Source organism: Planococcus citri, chromosome 1 (assembly GCF_950023065.1).
Source record: "Planococcus citri chromosome 1, ihPlaCitr1.1, whole genome shotgun sequence".
Taxonomy (NCBI): Eukaryota; Metazoa; Arthropoda; class Insecta; order Hemiptera; family Pseudococcidae; genus Planococcus; species Planococcus citri.
In genome coordinates, this window is record NC_088677.1 from 76,622,159 (window position 1) to 76,641,507 (window position 19,349).

A 19,349-nucleotide genomic window follows, 5' to 3' on the forward strand; every position below is an offset into this window, starting at 1 on the left:
CTCTCCAACACCCCATCTTTTTCTAAAGGTCTCATTTTTTCAACAGAAATTGCGGAAAAGTATAATTTTTTCTCAATAATTACCAAGAAGTCGTGCTTATAGCATAACAAATTGACAAAAATTCTCACTTTTCAACAAAATTCTTCTTTTTGAAAAATTATCCAAAAGTCTCGTTTTTTTTACCAAAACAACGAACTGCAAAAAGTGTTTTCTTTTCTCGACAAAAATTGTGAAAAAATTCCATTTTTTCTCAAGAATTACCGAGAAATCCTACTTTTTGTCAACATTGTCAAAGTCTAGCATTTTGCCAAAAAATTGACAAAAATTCTTGTTTTTTAGCAAAATTCCTAAAAATGTTACTTTTTTCGAAAAATTACCCAAAACTCTCGTTATTGCAAAAAGTCTTCTTTTCTCGACAAGAATTGCGAAAAAATGTTTTCTTTTGCCAATTCGGTAGGTATAGGTTGTTGAAAAGTCCTTGCTTTTTGGTAAAATTGTGAAAGTCTTGTTTTTTGACAAGACTTTTCGTTTTTTGCCAAACTTTATGAAGAGATTCACCTTTTTTCCCAAGAATTTTCTCCAAGGTCTAGAAATTGCCAAAAAAGAAGCATCATTTTTTGCAAATTGCCAAAAATTACTGTTTTTTCGATGAGATTTTTGAGTCTTGCCTTGTGTCAAAAATTGTAAAAGATTTTCGTATTTTCAAAAATTAACAACAATTTTTGCAGTCGAGCAAAATGGTTAAAAAAGTTGTCTTTTGTTGACAATTTTTGCTGAAGAAAAATCCTTTCCTTTGCTAAAATTGCCAAGGTTATTTTTTTTTTGCCAAAAATTATGCAAAAAGATTTCGCTTTCAATAAAATGTCAACAAAATTTACTTTATTAAGAAAAATTCCAAAAAAGTCTCACTTTTTTCAAATATTGTTCAAATGGATCGTTTTTTGTCAGAAATTTCCAAAAATCCCTACTTTTGAATACAATTCCCAAAAGTCCTGTTTTTCGTCAAAAATTTGCATTCTTGCTTGAAATTGCAAATAATCTTACTATGCAGTCAAAAATTGTCAAAAATTGTCAAAAATTTGCCTTTTTTACCAAAAAGTTGCAATATAGTCCAAAAATTGAAAACTTTTTTTTGCCATTTTTTTCTGCTAATAATTTCCAAAAAGTCCTGATTTTTGCAAAAATGGTCAGATTTTTGCATTTTGCAAATTTATTATAAAAAATTCCCAATTCTTAGCGAATTGTCAAAAAATCTCGTTTTTTTCTAAATATTTCTAAAAGTCATGCTTACCTTTTGCTAAAATTATTGTCGAAAAAAGAAGCATCGTTTTTTGCCAATTGCCAAAAATCCTGCTTTTTGCTGAGATGGTCAAGTCTTGTCTTGTGCCAAAAATTGTAAAAGATTATCGTATTTTCAAAAATTGACAATAATTTTTGCAGTCAAGCAAAATGTTTAAAAATTGTCTTTTGTCCAAAAAAAATTTCAAAAAGTTCAACTATTTTTCAAAAATTGCCCACAAGTCGTTACTTTTTTTTGGGAAAAATTGCAAAAAATTGCCTACATAGATATCATTTTTTGCTAAAAAAAAAATCCTGTCCTTTGCTAAAATTTCTAAGGTTATTTTTTTGCCACAAATTTTGCAAAAAAATCTCGCTTTTTACAAAATTTCTACAGAATTTACTTTTTTAAGAAAAATTCCAAAAAAGTCTCACTTTTATCAAATATTGCTCAAAAGTCTCGTTTTTATCAGAAATTTCCAAAAAGCCCTACTTTTGAATAAAATTCTCAAAAGTCCTTTTTTTTGTCAAAAATAAATTTGCATTTTTGCTTGAAATTGCAAACATTTTTGCTTGAAATTGCAAATACTCGTAATTTCACTATGCAGTCAAAAATATTGTCAAAAATTCGCCTTTTTACCAAAAAATTGCAAAAAAGTCCAACTTTAATTTTGAAATTGTAAACCTGTTTTTTTGTCATTTTTTTTGCATCAAAATGTTGTATTCACGTTTTATCTATCATTTTTTTACTTGCTTTTTCGAGCTTTTTTGGATACTAATTACAAAAGTACCTTTTTTTTGCCTAAAAATTTAGGACGAGCCCTGTTTACACAAAATTTAGAAAAAAAACTATAAATCAGACTTTTTCTACCCTTTTTCAACAAATCGATTTTCAAAATGGAATTTTTGAATCCTTAAAGGGCTCAAAGGCTCTTTATTTGATCAAATATGTGATATCGATTGTTTCCTACTACTTCAAAGGTGCTAAGTTCAAATATCCGCTTATTTTTTGGATTCGACTCTCTCAGTTTCCAATTCGGACTGCTTCTCCGCCCCCGCCCCCTCCCATATGAAGGAAAAAATCAGAAGTGATATAGTAAGTTTTTGGATTCGACTCCTCAGTGCTTTCCAGGCCGTGCCCTTTCCACGATGTAGAGGAAATACATTGTGATGATGGGGTCCTATTTTGGATTTGATCACTCCCCTCCCCCGTCCCCAAGAACAGTTTATGAAATTTGATGTGATATGTCAATTTCTGATGATTCAATGGCGCTCGAGTTCGAATATTTCTTTATTTTTTAGATTAGACTCTTCGAGTTCGGAGTTATTTTCAATTCTTCGTCGTTTTGAAAAGAGATGTTGAATTTTTTCCGCTAGTCCGGCTATGTATTCAAAATCTAGATTGTCTTCGATGTTTCGATGATTTCATCCATCATCAATAATTCTCATTGAACTTCACATTGCAATCAATCGCCGTAAGGTGATTCACCTCCGGTTATCAACAAATAATTTATAATGAATGGCCATCGTTCGATGGGAAATTGGTTGTAATTGTTGACTGTATCAATTAATAATCGTGGTCTCGGCAATCATTGAACTTTTCAATTACACAGATGATTTTGAACTTGCTCACGAGTAGGTAGATGCTAGTTATTGTCTTTTTCAAAATCAGTCGTGTGACTATTCTCATCACGAGTGAAACATAACTCAGCAAAAAGTAAACACGATCCAATTTTTGACCCCCCCCCCTGCTTTATTCAACAGAGTTGTAAATTCTGGTGAAAAGAGAAAATTTTGTAGAATATCTGATTGATAATGATGAGGTATTTTCTTTGTATTTGTATCTGGATTCACACCAGTCCAATTTTTTTTGCTCTTATCGCACGATTTCCGTGCTTCTCGTTACGTTTGAAATTTTATTCATCGTATTCGATGTAAAATCGCTCATATTCGGACAAAGATGAAACGTGCTTACGAATTGATGAGAGCTTACCATAGTTATCAGCGTATAGAAGGTATTTCCCCTTATTTTAAATTGGTTTGCGATTTGTTCTCGTAGGTATTGCGATGTTCGAATTTCTTTTCGTAGTAAAATCCTCGTATTCGTAAAGAGTAATATCATGAATCTCTTATCGATCTCATCTTTTATCGGTTTAAAGCTATAAAAAATGACCGATATGAGAAAGGTGAGGTGGTTAAACCTAGACGATATGAAATGGTAAACACAACAAAGATCGTACTTATGAGATTATGATCGTACGAACGTACGATTTTAATTACTTATTACTTGGGAACCCTGCACTACCTATTTATCTAATTATCGGTCTTGAAATTGGTAGGTAAGGTAATCTCGTAATAACGCGTGATTTTATTTGATCGATTTTATCGCGTATGATGACGTACTTTACCTAACCTATACTACCATGTTACATTTAAGTACAACGTATATTTTATTTGCATAAGTAATAGGTTTGGTATGTTTATGTCTATATTAACTTTAGTCGAGGCGATAACAAGTGTCACGAATGTAAACAAACACATATTTTTCTTTCTGATTACAGATCACTGGCTATTGGTACGAAAAGCGGGTATAGGTTGTTTTCTTTGCATTCGGTAGATTCACTGGATCCTATTTACAATACCAGTAAGTCAATGTTGAGCATACGAGATGCTGATTTGGAACCGCTGACGATTAATATCGGAATCGTTGAACCTTTTTTCAGACGAATTTGACGAAATCCACATTGTCGAGAGGCTATTTAGTAGCAGTTTAGTTGCCATAGTTGGCTTATCGTCGCCTAGAAAATTAAGAATATGCCATTTCAAAAAAGGAACCGAAATATGCAACTACAGTTACTCGAACAGTATTCTTTCAGTCAAACTGAATCGTATGGTAAGTGATGTAATGAACATGTATTGTTATGCTTGTACATGATGACATGACACGTATAATGATAATTTAGGGTATAATAATGTAGTTCGCTATGTGTTTTTGTGGAGTTGAAATTCATAGTGATAAGGATTGAGAGGAATTATATGATAGGTACGTACTCGATGATAAAACTCATCATTTTGTTCGTTTCGTTTGATAAGGTGGATCTGACACGTGCGTTGAATGAGGGAATTTTTCAATTTGACAAGCTAATTGAAAATGTTGATGGGGTTTCTATTATCATCAATGGGATAGGATTACGAATTTGTGGGTTATATTTAGAGATTTTTAAGAGGTGGAACGATTCTCGAGTTGGAGATTATTGATATGGTCTTATATAATGTGGCACACTTGATGTAAAATTTTAAAAAAAACGAATTCGTTCAGTGTAAAAGGTTTATTCAAAGCGAAAAGAGTTGAATTGTCCAAGGCCCAGGATCACTGATGAAATAAATGTAACTTGGATTTCAAGTGACCGGGTTCAGTTAAGTTTTTTTTTCTGAAAAAGAGATTCACTTGCTCGTACTTCTGAGGAATCGTCGATTCAAAAATAAATCGATCACGTTCATTACAGAAACCTACCCAGTGAATTAAGAATTGAATTATCCATGCTCATGCTCAAAATCACAAAAAATTGCATTTAGGATTTCCCAGAGACCAGATTTGGTCCATTTCTGGCACGAAGGCTCAAATTGACCATGAACATGGGAACGAACCAAATCCATTTATAATTACAATAGTGAACAAAGCAAAAGGGGTTGAATTTCTCATGCTCAGAATCATTGAAAAATCGACTTCAAGGCTTTCCAGGGATTGGGTTCAAATTAGTTTTTTTGGATACGAAATTCAATTTCTCCTCAAGAATCGTGGATACAAAAATTATCAGTTTTTCTTTTTGCCAAAAAATTCTTAACAATTTTCAAAGTTTTTACAAAAAAATCAAAAGTCTTGCATTTTCCAAAAATTGTTCAAAATTCCTGCTTTTTGTCAGAAATTGTCAAAAAATTTACCTCTTTGGCAATTCCTTCTTTGCCTAAATTCGCAAAAAATTACAAAGAGGTGTCGTTTTTTGAAAAAAAAGTCTCATTTTCCGAAAAAAATTGCAAATGTACCTAATTTCTTTGCCAAAATAATTCTCAAAAATTGTTAATTTCTGCTGAAATTGTCAAATTTTTGCTTTTTGAACAAATGTTCGCAATTGTTCGAAATTTTTCCATTTTTTCTTCCACAAATCATCCAAAAGAATCGCTTTTTGCCAAAAATTGTTAAAACGTATCATTTTTTTGTCTACAGTCGCCAAAATACCCTGCTTTTTGCTGAAATTGTTAGTCTGATTTTTTGCCTATTCACCAAAAATTCTCAGTCTCTTGCAAAAAATGCCAAAAAATCTTATTCTTTTCAAAAATTGTCCAAGGTTTTGCTTTTTGCCAAAAATTGCCAAAAATTTCTTTTACCTAAAAAATGCTGAAAATTATCACTTTTCAAAAAAAATTGCTGCTTTTTGCTTAAATTGTTACCTAGTCTTATTTTTTGCCTATTTATCAAAAATTCTCAGTTTTGTGCAAAAAACTCCCAACAAGTTTTACTTTTTTCAAAAATTGTGCAAAAGTGTTGCTTTTTGCCAAAAATTTCCAAAAATTACCAAGAAGGGTCTTTTACCTAAAAAATGCAAAAAAGTATATTTTTTTCAAAAAAATTGCGCTGAGTTTTGCTAAAGTTGTCAAATTTTTGCTTTTCGAATAAATTCTTACAATTTTTAAAAATTTTCTCTTTTCTTTTTGAAAAGTATCCAAAAGCCTCACTTTTTGCCAATAATTCTCAAAAAGTCCAGCTTTTCAATAAAATTGTCAAAGTCTTGGTTTTTGGCAAAAATTGTAAAAAATTCCGAAATTGTCGTTTTTTTCTCAAAAATTTTTAAAAGGGTCACTCTTTTAAAACATTGTGTAAAAGTTTTGCTTTTTTGTCTGAAATTACCAAAAAGCCATTTCCTTTGCTAAAATGGTCGAAGTATCACTTTATTTTGCCTAAAATGGTCTTTTTTCCCACAAATTGCAACAAAAACTCTCAAAAAGATCCGGAATTTTTTTTTTAATCTAAAAGTTTCAAAATAGTTCAACTTTTTAAAATGAAAACCCGAAAAACCAAAATATTTTTTAATTTGCGATGTTCTGTTGTTGTTGTTGTTTTTTGTTCGATGATTTTTTTTCTTCACTGAAATATTTTGCTCGCGTTTTGTCACTTTTTGGATTACTTTTTCAAACAATCTTCGTTACTGGAGTTACTTTTTTTTTTTTTGAAATAAAATCAAGTACTAGCCCTGAACATAGATGAACGAATCAGCGATTCGAGCAAATCGTTTGCGAACGAAATAACAATTGAAGCACATATCTCACGAATTGAAGTAATAATTCAGTTTTTTCCACCTCAGCATTTAATTATTTATTCATTTATTCGTCAATTTGTTTTTGATTTGAAAATTTTTTTGGTCTGAAATTGAATCGTTCGCGAACGAGACTCACTTTGTTGATGGTTCTTGAGTAAATCACTGGTTCAATTTTTACAAACCGACTTAGTTAAAATAAGATCATTCTGCTGTTTGAATTTTTTAAAAGAATGATGTTAATTTGTTTCTTTTCGATTCGTTCGCGAGCGATTCTCATTCGAGAAAAACACCTCACATCATTTTTCCAACGATTTAAAATTTGATGAGATGTTTTTGGTGGTGCTAGATGAGTTTTTTTTGTAATTTACAAAAGATTCTTTAATTTTTTGTGTGATTCGTCTCGATCATATCGAGTAATCGTTCGCGAACGATTTTCACTTCGGATAAAATTTGGATCCATTGTGTAACGGCTGCTTTTAGAATGTGAAAACTTGATCGAGATGTGTTTTAGGAGGAGGGGGAGGGGGTGAGGACCAGTTTTCACGTATGGTTCACGAATGATTCGTTCGTTCAAGTGAATCATCTCAACATTACAAGATGATCATTCGCGAATGAATCTGTAATTTCAATTTGTGATGGATTTATGATGCATGAAAAAGATTTCAGTTTTCATTTCATTTTATTAATATTTTTGAAAGTCGTTCGCGAACGGTTCTCTCGTTTTGATCAATTCAATTCTTTTATTTGCGAATCAGCAAATCAGTCTATTTCTGTGATCGATTGAATGATTGATTGATTGATTGATTGATTGATTGATTGAATGGTCACCCATCAGAAACCGATTACATGTAGTTCGCGAAAGATTCGTTCGTTTTTCAAGTGAATCATCCCAGCATCGCCTATAATAATCGTTCGTGAACAAATAGAAACACTTTTATGATTTTTTTTTGAAATTTGTTCGCAAACGACTCTCTTATGTTGATTGATTATTTTATTTATTTTATTTTCAAAGATTTTCAAGTTCTCTAAACAAGTGAATCACCTTGTCGTTCGTTAACGATTCATTTGATTGGACGAAATTCTCGCTCAAATCGGATTGAAACCTCTTTCTCCTTGTTATTCATCGTGCTATTGAAATTTTTCCAAAATCCCTGAAACTCGACGGTCGAATTTATAATGTAGTGATTTTTTTTCATTTCAGCGTTTGGTGGTATGCTTGGAAGATTCACTGCACATACACAACATACGCGACATGAAGGTTCTGCACACGATACGTGACACGCCTCCTAACACAGCCGGATTATGTAGTCTATCGACGAACAGCGATAATTGCTATTTAGCTTATCCTGGATCGAGTACAATCGGCGAAGTACAGATTTTTGATGCCATAAATCTCGTAAGTGTTCATGTACAATATACCTTTACCTACTGCTACTCCGACCCAGTGCACAACTTACATATTACCGCAGCCATCATTGGCTGCCGACGGAAATAACTTGTTAGATTGCTCGATGAGTCGATGGTATGGTTGTTTAACTTGTGTTTTTTTTTTTTTTTTTGCGCAGCATTCAAAAACCATGATCGCTGCTCACGACAGTCCACTGGCGGCGTTGGCTTTCAGTCATCAAGGTACCAGAATCGCAACGGCTAGCGAGAAAGGAACCGTTATACGAGTGTTCAACGTTAACGACGGATCAAAATTATTCGAATTTCGACGAGGCATGAAGAGATGTGTGACCATTCGTAGCATGGCTTTCAGCATGGACGGAAATTATCTATGCTGTTCCAGCAATACCGAAACGGTGCACGTTTTCAGATTAGAAGAACCTAAAGATCTGTGAGTATCTTATGTGAATCGGTTCGGTTTACGAAATCACTGTTTTTTTTAGGGTTTTGTGCATTTCGGGGGGGGGGGGGGGGAGGCCCGAGGGGTATTGGGAAATTAGACAAAGAGTAAAAAAAAAAAAAACGTTGAGTCTGCCTCCTCTTCTTGGTACGAAAATCTCAGTCGTTTTTTAAACTGAATTAACTTGTAAATTATCATTTCTTGGATCTTCGAGGATATTTCAATGATTATCTTTCGAAGTTTTTGTATCAGATCATTGTTTAGTAATGTCTTAATATTATTGCTTTGCCCTTCTCCAATTGCTAAAAATTATTTTGAGCACGAAAGTTTCTATCATCAGAAATTTTTGAGGTTGCTGTTATGTTCTCTTATCAGAGGAGGAAAAAGAGAAAAATGAATTCATGAAAAAAAATTGAAAAATGAGCTATTGTATCTATTGAATTTTCAAGATTGAAATTTCGAAAACTTGGTTCTCAAAAATTTTTGAAAATTGTGAAGCCCATGTTTTCGGGTCATTTTGATCCAAAAAGGCAAAATGATCTTGATGAAAGTGAAATGGAAAAGAGTAAGTCTGAATTCAACAAAATTATTCAGTAGAATATTAAATTGTTTATTTTTTGTTTTTTCTTGAGCAGAGATTGTTCAAAGTAAAATCCATAGAAGGAGAAAAAAGTTGAAATAATTGTCAGTAAAAACTAAAAATCGATTTTATGAACAGGAAATTCAAAATTTTCAATTTATTCAATTCTTTTGCCATTTTTACCCGAAAAAAATGTTTGAAAAATTTCTCGAACTGGTGCAATATTTTTGATTTTGTAGCCTATATTAGTTTTGATGAACTGGAGGGAGGAGACAAATGGGTGGGAGGAGGGGGAGAGTGACTGTATCAAAATCCACATTTTTCGACATCATGAGTTCTGTCTGTAAAGCTTTTTTTTTTATATTAACATTAAACTTCACGTTTCTAATTTTTTCCCTCCAATTTTCAAATTAAAATCCCTTTGAAGAACCTAGAATGGATGATTTGGTTCGATTGGTTTGAATTTTGCTCCCTTTTTTCTCATAAATTGGATAGCTTCAACCTTTCTCCCTCTCACCCTTCTTGAATGTCTTTTTTTGATGATCGACTCCTATCTTTCGAGTGGGGAAAAAAAACAAAAACAAAACAAAAAATAGTAGGTAATAATGAAAACAAAAATGAAACCTAAAAACTATAATTAAACATCAAAGACTGAAAACCCTAAAGAAGAACCAAAATATTAAAAACTAAAACTCGAAAAACAGCGTCAGGAAAACTACAATGAAAATGAAAATTTAGATAAATAAGTACATAAAAACAAAAACTCATTTTAAAATTAAAATTGAAAAAATCTGAAAACAAAAAAAAAACAAAAACAAAAGCTGAAGATCTAAAAAAAAAAACTAGAGCTGAAAACGAAAATGGGAAATCAACTACTTGAAAGGATAAAAAAAAATTTGTACACCAAAAATTTGAAAAGAAAACTAAAAACCAAGAAAAAATTGGGAATTTAAAAAGAAAAAAAAACACGAAACAAATTAAAAGTAAGCAACAATGAGAATGACATTTTATGAGGAGAGGACAAAACTGAAAGTTGATTTCAAAAACCGAAAAAACTTGAAAATGAAAACACTAAAAATTGAAAAAAACTAAAATCTAAAAAAAATACAATTTTAGCAAAACAAAAACCAAAATCATAAGAAAACTTGGAAACAAAAAATCGAAACTGAAAATTGAAAAAAAAACCTAAAATTAATGAAAACCACAAACTGCAGAAGAAACATAAAAAGAACCATTGAAAATCGAAAAACTAACTGAAAACTGAAGAAAAACAAAAAATTACAATAAAAAAACGAAATTTTAGAAAAATAAATCAAAAACCAAAAAAATTAGAAATTTAAAAAGAAAAAAAAACACAAAAAAATTTAAAAGTAAGCAGCAATGAGAATAAAATTTTATGAGGAGAGGACAAAACTGAAAGTTGATTTCAAAAACCGAGAAAACTTGAAAATAAAAACACTAAAAATTGAAAAAAATTAAAATCTAAAAAAATACAATTTTAGCAAAATAAAAACCAAAATCATAAGAAAACTTGAAAACAAAAAATTGAAACTGAAAATTTGAAAAAAAAAACTAAAATTATTGAAAACCACAAACTGCAGAAGAAATATGAAAAAAACAATTAAAAATCAAAAAAAATCAAAGCTGAAAACTGAAAAAAAACAGAAAATTACAATAAAAAAAACTGAATTTTGGAAAAATTAATCAAAAACCAAAAAAACTTGCAGACTGAAATCAACAAAAATATATAAGAACTGAAGGTCAGAAAACCTAAAAATGACTAAAAAATCAAAATAAAGACATTTTTTCAAAAAAATAGGTTCAAAACAATTTTTTTGAAAAACAAAAACTTGAAAGCAAAAACTAACAAGATGAAAAAAAATCTGAAAATGAAAAATGACCGCTCGAAGTCTCAAAAACGAAAACAAAAACTGAAACCCAAAACCCTGACAACGAAAACTAAGACCTTTGGGAAGGAGCCGAGGGAGGATGAAGGTTTCATGCTGGAAATTTCTCAAGGAATGGCCCATAAAATTCAGTAAAAATTACAGCACTGGAAAAAATCGCTAGAAAAAAATTCACTCCAATAAAATCAAAAGCGAAAATCACTAAAAACTCTTGAAACATCAGTGAAATACTGGAAAACATTGCCAATGACCAGAAATGGTCGCCATTGAAATGAATTTTCTTGATTTTAGGCCAAATTACTGATTTTTTTTGTCCTGCAACTTTCACTGAATTTCGGTACTTTTTTTTCACTGATTCAAGTAAATTTGATTGATCATATTATTGGTCGATCATAATCACTAAAATTGAATTTTAATCATCTCATCAAATCAGCAGCTTTATCGATTTCATTGAACTAAGTTCCGTTTCGTTTTTAAAAATATTACTCAACTCGACGAATTCCTAAATGATTATCTACGTTGTCGATTTTCAAAAACTCTTGACCTGTGTCTTAATGAAAATAACGAATAAAAGGATAGAACTAAATATTTTGTAGAAGGAAATATGTACTTATAGAAAACAAAGTACTGGGATTTGAGACAGATTTGTCGAAAACATTCTTCGTACACGAATTGTCAATTTTATAGCGAAATGTCAAACATATGTACCATAGTCTTCTTGGGCCAAGAGGCACAGAAGGGGAGTAGGGACACATCCGGCGAAATGTAGCATGGGTACTTAGTAAACCTTGACTTTGACGGGTTCGTTGAAACGTGTAAATATGTTCGGGTGATTTTTTTTCGCGTAATAGTACATATATTGCGTATTTGAACATAAAATACACATTGTATACGTATTTTATCGTATGCTATGCTAAAACAAAGTGAAGAAATATTGCGCATTGTGTGCATTTTTCAGCCCGCTTCGCAATAATTACGCGCTACATTTGCATTATCTTTTTTTAAATGTATTTCTTTTCGTATGTTTATAAGCATATCAATCGCTTCAATTAACGCAATCTCGCGAGGGAATTCTCCTTTCCTTTTTTTTTATTCTTTTACCTATTTATCGAGGTCTTCGGGTCATTTAGTACTAAGAACTTAAGCGATAAGATAATGAGTAATAATTATGAAGACTTATCGATAATTCATTTTTTTGCTTTGTTTCGCAGCAAACAGAAACCACCTATAGAAGATTCGCAAACCTGGATGGGTCTTTTCACAAAAGCCGTCTCTGCTTCAGCGAATTATCTACCGGCTCAAGTTACGGATGTATTTAACCAAGGACGCGCTTTCGTCTCCGTTCATTTGCCATATTCGGGGATGAAAAACGTTTGCGCCGTTGTTGTGTAAGTATCTGAAGAGAAGATTGGCGAAAATACGTCCTGATCGGTGGAGTTCTATATATATAGGACGATGATGACATCAAGGTGTCAGTTAACTGTTTTCGTGAGCGTAGACTGTAGAGTTGGGGCATGGCACGTGTATTCGAGCCTCGAGGTGTATGCTGGTGATAATAATAACGTAGCCAGCACGCGTATGGTGAAATTTATGTGTTTTGTTTACATAATTAGTAATAATATGGAATGTACACTTGAAAGTATCACTCGTACATAGTAACGAGTGAAATCGTTCGATTCTCGTGTCGTGTTGCGTTTTGCCCATGAAACTAAACCGTGGGTTTAAAACGTACTGTTGAAATGGAATTCATTGTGACAAAAAAGTAATGTGGATTTTGCTCGAATTGGAGGAATGGTCATCTAATTAAACGACTGCTGAAGAATGATACTTTTTTTTGTTCAAATCTTAGCTCATTTCTCAACTCCAAATTTTATTTCTGTTAATTTAATTTGTTTTTTTGTTTCCATTTACAGAATACAAAAGGTGCTTCGATTACTGGTGGCGTCTTCGGATGGTTACCTTTACGTTTATAATTTAGACATGGCCGAGGGAGGCGAATGTCCGATGTGGAAACAACACAAGTACGTAGTTAAATCCGTCTTTGGTAATTTGGTAGTCATCTTTTGTTTTCAATTTCAACGTGTGTTAAATACGTGTGTGTTCTACTAATGATTCAAAAACATTCCTAAATTAACAAAATTGGCCACCTTGATCATCCAAACTGGTGACTCGATGTGTCAGAATTATTAAAAATTGCTCGAAATTCAAGTTATGATACGTAAAATGTGCGAAATTTATTCATATGTATTGAATTTGAAAAAAGAACGAAAATGCTCATTTTGATGAAAATGGCGAATATTTTGAATTGAACTTCCGGAGTTGTTGGAAATGCAAAATTTTCCTCAATTTATGCTAATTTAGAGTTATTTGGCGTTGGTGTGCCATTTTTGAAGATTTTATGCCATCGAACGATGTGAATCGTTCGCGAACGAATTAGTTGACTTATTTAGAAAATTATCTAATTTTTCGTTAGAAATTGCGAAATGATGCAGAAAAGTGATTTTTTATGCTTCTTTCATATTTCAAACGAGTTCATGAACAATTTGTTTAATGCGTGAATCAGTCGTTCGCGAACGATTTTGCCTAAGAAAGAATATTTGGAAGAAGACATTCATGTTGGTGTGTAATTTTAAAATGTTATATTTTTTTTACCCTCATGAATTCATGATTTTCCGAGTTTCTATTTTGAATCGTTCTCGAACGAATGAATCGGATTATAATTGTGAGTCGTTCGCGAACGATTAATAATTCTTCTTTGAGAATACTACTTCGAATGTGAGTTTAATTTGGAACTATGAGTTATTTTGCGAACGAGTTTATTGTGAGAGGTTGATTTTGAAAGTGATTCTTTCATTTGTGAATCATTCGTGAACGACTCTTGAGGTCAAATGTGTTAAATGTGAGATGAATTGTTTTTTGTCCCTTCGAATGAATTGTATCATTCTTGTGATTAATGATTCTGATTTCTGATCAAGAATTCCTGTATTTCGTTTGCCTCTCGTGAATCGTTCACAAATAACGAATCGTTCGCGAACGAACTATGGAAATTTGAATTCTGATCCAGTGTTGAAGTTTTTCAAATCCAATGTCAAGTTTTTTTTCCAAATGAAAATTTTTTTGTTGGTGAACGACTGATATCCCTTTTCATAGTGAATCATTCGTGAACGTTTAATGAATCATTGGCACTCTAAAGCATTCTTCTTATGAAAGAGATAGAAGGTTGTTTTTTTTTTTTGAAGTCGTTGTTTGCAAGTGATTGATTTTCAAATAAATGATATCATTTTTATTTGTGAATCATTCGTGAACGATTGAAAAGAGTCGAATGTTCAATGAATTGTTTATGAACATTTTGTGAGAAGCGAACCACTGCTTCGTAATGGGTGATTCAAAATGGAATTTGTATTTGAGTGCTTCGTTTTGTTTTGTGAGTCTTTTCATCTTTTGTGAACAGTGCATCGTTGAATAGTGAATCAGTCGTTCGTGAACGAATCATTTTCTTTGTTTTTTTTTTCAAAATAAGACCATTCTCACTCGAAATGTTGAATGTTTCAAATGACATTTTTTTTTATTCATTTTAGTGAACGACTAGGATCGTTTTTATGAAGAATCGTTCGCGAACGATTTCTGATGATTTCGCGTTTCGAACTTGGCAGTTTGATAAATAACATGAAAAGTTGTTTTTTATGCAAATTGTTGGGGAACGATTCAGTTTCCAAATGATTTTTCAATTTGTGAATCGTTCGCGAACGTTTAGTGTATCATTTTTTACTGAGAAACTATCGTTATGCTGAATGTTGAAAAAAAAAAACTGTTTTTCGAAACAAGTCGTTCGCAACTGATGCACTTTCTTAGTAATATTGCTTGTGAATCGTTCGCGAACGACTGTTAAAAATCGATTTAGCAATGAACTATTCAGTTGAATTGTTGTTGTTGATCTGTCGTTCGTGAACGATTCATGCAAAATTTTGAAAAAAAAACACATCATTCTCATCCTTGAAATTTCATGTTCAGTGAATACTGAATGGTGCGAATCACATTCATTGTGAATCGTTCGTGAACGACTTACGGTGAATTCGCCTTTTAAACGTGGCAATTTGATAAATGAGCTGAAAAGTTGTTTTCATGCGAATTGTTCGCGAAAGATTTATTTTTGTATAATTATGTTCTGGTTCGTTCTTCGGTTTGTGAATCATTCGTGAACGATTGATGAATTGTTCACTGAGTTCATTTTCTGCAATGAATGTTTCAAAAATCAAAATGGAATTTGAATTTCTCATCCTATTTTGAAGGATTCTTTTAAAATAGCATTACAAACTTGTGAATCAGTCGTTCGTGAACGATTTAAGGGGAATTATCAAAAAATCGTTCTCCTTCAATAGAATTCTGGAATTTTTGAATGGAAAAAATGAATCGAATCATCGGAACACACCGTATTCCATTATACATATTTTTTTGTTGCCACTTTCTCTCGCATTTTCAGGAAATTTCCGTTTTCATTTCATCATGTTACCATCTCATTTAATTTCGAATCTGTACTCTGATATTAATGTCTATCCTAATTTTTTTCTATGAAAGAATTCATACAGGCGATATGCGAGAAGGTTTCACCGACGAGTACTATAAGCAGATACGCTGTGCCGAATGTAGGGCCCCAAGATTCAAAACAAAATATAAGTCTTACAAGTATGACTGATGTGGGTATCTGTAGACTGTTGTTCATCGTGAGTTTTGTGTAAATATGTGTATTGGTACGTACGGTGGGCAAATAACGTGGCATGATGAAGTACGCGAAATCGACGACGAACCTATTTGTCGCTCGGTGAACGTACCTACTTGACAATGAGAACAGAATCCAGCATCGGTTGCTGGAAAGCTTGAAAATCGTGTTCATATTTTGTATGGAAAGATTTCGTGCCAGGATATCTGTTACGAAGTCGTCTTCGGGAAAACCTTACGTGTATTGAACGGTGACAATTTTGAGCGAGAGTGCTCAAAGGTGTCTCTCTCTTTCTTTTTTGTAAAAATACTAATCAAGATCCTATCCCTATCCCAAGTTTGAGTATTTTTTTTGTAATGCATGCGTTTTTTCTGGTGTTTTTACGTGTTAGATTTAAATTGAGAAGTTAATATTGTAGAAGAGTAAAATAAGAGTTCTGCTTCATTTTCCTTCCTTCAATGATTCATTCCGTAATCCGGGGAGTCGCGGTGATGGTGCATGATACGTGTTGACGGTTTTGATTTCCATATCTAAGCCATTAAGTATTAATTGTATTTTGTTTGTTTGTTTCTCTATTAGATTGGATGGAACCGATGGAAAACCAGAAAAGAAATCCAAAAATGCTCAGAAACTAGATAAAAAGCCCGAGTTACCAGATCCAGGTAATTTCGACTCGTTTTCATCTTAGAATAAGTCAGGGTGAAGGGGGTGGCGAAATTTACTACACATTGAATTGATTGCTGTGATAAATTTTTGAAAAAATGATAAGTGAAGTAAGATTGTAATTTACTTAGTATGTTGCTCAATGCTCACTGACCTTACTAAAAAGTGATTCTGCAACTCGAATGTCAGAAAATGCTGTATCTCGCTTATTTGGAAGAAGGAGGTGATTTGAGTTGCAGTATCGCCGATTGGCAGGCGAATTTGATTTGCAAAAAATAATATTGAAAAGTTAACGGTTTTAAATTGTATATTTTCGGCGACAATGTATTTAATAAAGAATTTATTCAAATTAAAAAAGAAATACTCGAGTGTTGCTTTTTTCACATTTTTTTGTATATTTTTTTTGTTACATTTCTGTATTCACATTCATTGTTTTATCATTGCTTTTTTTATAACCTGAATTTGCTGAGTATGGTCCGTTGTTTTTTTTTTTTTTTTAGTTTTTTTTTCTCTATTTTCCCTTTGTTATGTCCTGTTATATTTGTTTGAAAAAAAAAAAAAATAATAATAAAATTGAGTAAAAGCTGGAATACGAGGTTTTTACGCTTTTGTTGAAATGTCCCGCTTTTTTGTTAAGCTTTTGTCTGATTTTCCGTTTTCATGCTCTTGAATTTTATTTTACTGCATTGATTCATTGCACTAACAATAGGGTGCTTTTTTGGATTTGAATTATTCACCTACACAAATTCACCTCTATGAAATCATTAAAAAAAAGTAGACGAGTCTAATATTACAGTAGGTATTTTTCCAAAATAATGATAATGAATAATTATGTATGAACTGATTTTTGGCTTCATTTTTAATATTATGGCAGCACTGGTGACCGATCAAAGTTAACGTCTTGTAGTTGTAGCAAATTGGCAAAATTATAATTTTCCTTTCCCAGTTTCCCTTAATTTCACAATCTTTCAATTCTAATATAGAAAAAATCCGATTGCATGATGGTAGCAGATTTTTCATCTCTTGATGTGGAAGCACTGGAGAGAACTCTTTGCACCATTATTATTATTTGTGCAACTGATAATGAAGTGATTTTCAATTAAGTACATGTTTCTAAGTCATCTTGCTTTTTGGTAAGGTCACACAGAGTGAATTTCAGTAGAATTCAGTGGATTTTGGTTTTTGGATTTATGTTAGTTTGTTTTGTGGATTCAGAAGTTTTAGGTCCAGATTTCAGGTATGTAGTTCAACTACATTGTTCAATTTGTTTGCAACTTCCAGGATCTGGAGATTCAGAAGTTTGTATGTACTATATATACTTATCCACTATCCAGTGATATTCAAAAATGATATTGGTGCAAGTTAGAGTTTGGGTATTCGGATATTGATTTTAGTGTTGTGGCTGTTGAATTTTGGACTGCATCTTTCAGAAATTCAGTTGTTCCGTGATTTGTGTTTGCAAATTCCACTTTCATAGTCCTAATTTCGGTTATTCTGAAATATTGGAAATTCAATATTCAGTGCACCAATGATCAACTTTAAGTTGCTAACTATAACTTCAAAGTTCAAGTCTATTCCAAGCACTTGTTGTACTGATGTCCAATACAGAAGCTTTTTTATCCCCGTGTGGTAGTGTTCTGCCACTGCCACAAACTTCTCAAAGTAGTTATGCACAGTGCTCCCAAGTTGATCCACGTTTTCAAATCATTCTCTTCAAAATTCAACCTACAGGTGGCAGAAAAGGTGAAAATCTGATGGTGCAAGATCTGGCAAATGTGGAGGATATGGAAAAACTTCCCAATTTAATTTTTTGAGGAGGTCTTGAGTGCATGAGTGGTATAAGGATGGCCATCATCATGGATCAGCAAAACTTTTTCACTCAATTTGCCTTAGTGTTTATTCTGTTCAGATTGTTGGAGGTTTTTAAAAGTCTCCTGGTATGATGAAGAATTGTTTCACCTTTTTCCATATATGTGAGGGCGCATACCGAAAGGGTCCTTATGACCAAAAAAAAAAAAAAAAAAAAAGTTCTCTGAAATTGTCGTAGGAACCCTTTACAGAGTTCCTACAGCAATTTCAGAGAACTTTTTTTTTTTTTTTTTTTTTTTGTCGAATGGACCCTTTCCAGTATGCGCCCTCACATATTATTCCTCAAGAAGAATGCCCTCAGTATCCCAAAACACCCACAGGAGAACCTGACCAGCAGATGGCAGTCTTGAATTTTTTAGTGCTTTTTTGCCTGGACTAAACTATTGCATGGATTGTCTTCTTGTTTCAGGGGTGTAATAATGCCTCCATGATTCATCTTCAGTCACTATAAATGGTCAAATATTGCTCCCCCTTCTCATAAACCAGGGCCCAATCAATTTTCTTTGTACTCCATCTCACATCTGTGAGCTGTTTCAGCCTTTCAGCATCCATCTAGCACAAATCTTACACATTTAAGGCTGCTTGTTGATTACAGAGTAAAGTGAGCTGGCAGAAATGTCGATGAAATGTTCTTTGTTCAATATCTGTTGGATATTCTTGTTGAGGATGATGCAAACAGCTGTAATGGAGTTGTCATTGATGCAGTGAGATGGGTGGCTGAAGTGTCTCAAATTGTGTACTTGTTCTCACCCCTCCTGGAAGAGTTTCACCCATCAAGGAATCATCTGGACATTTGTAACGACTTTCCCATACACTTTTCTGACATTTCTGTGAAGTTTCACCCCTTCTTATTGACCGTGTGCAATTAATTTCTCAACAATGCGGTTTCCAAATTGCCATTTCTGTTCCCAGATTATTCAGGCATTCTCATTCCTATTTTTGTTTGTTCTTACAACACTGATCTAGGGTACTACTTTCACAAGATGATTGGATATCTAGCTCCTAAAGCCATATTTTGTTTAACCTCAGTGTTCATCTAGATTCTTTTCCATTCTGACATTGATGGTTCTATACTCAAAGCATTTCTGTGAGTTGTTCTTCTTGGGTAGGTACTAGAGGTCTGCACAGGCTGGGTCCAGTGACTTACAGCGTAGTGATACATTTCATTGCATTT

General features: G+C 32.6%; 1 protein-coding gene across 14 annotated transcripts in view; it reads left to right on the top strand.

Moving 5' to 3' along the window:
• Atg18a (Autophagy-related 18a) overlaps positions 1-19,349 on the top strand; it is a 39,035-nt gene that overhangs the window by 16,041 nt on the left and 3,645 nt on the right. For 11 of the 14 annotated variants that reach the window (XM_065347270.1, XM_065347229.1, XM_065347254.1 and 8 more), the window contains 8 exons: positions 3,840-3,922; positions 4,002-4,171; positions 7,795-7,989; positions 8,159-8,430; positions 12,138-12,314; positions 12,840-12,947; positions 15,502-15,609; positions 16,223-16,305. In XM_065347270.1, the coding sequence (XP_065203342.1) occupies positions 3,840-3,922; positions 4,002-4,171; positions 7,795-7,989; positions 8,159-8,430; positions 12,138-12,314; positions 12,840-12,947; positions 15,502-15,609; positions 16,223-16,305 (1,196 nt within the window). Of the gene's footprint in view, positions 1-3,839; positions 3,923-4,001; positions 4,172-7,794; positions 7,990-8,158; positions 8,431-12,137; positions 12,315-12,839; positions 12,948-15,501; positions 15,621-16,222; positions 16,306-19,349 lie in introns of all 14 variants that reach the window. The other 3 variants (XM_065347286.1, XM_065347295.1, XR_010556466.1) reach the window with 2 other exon arrangements.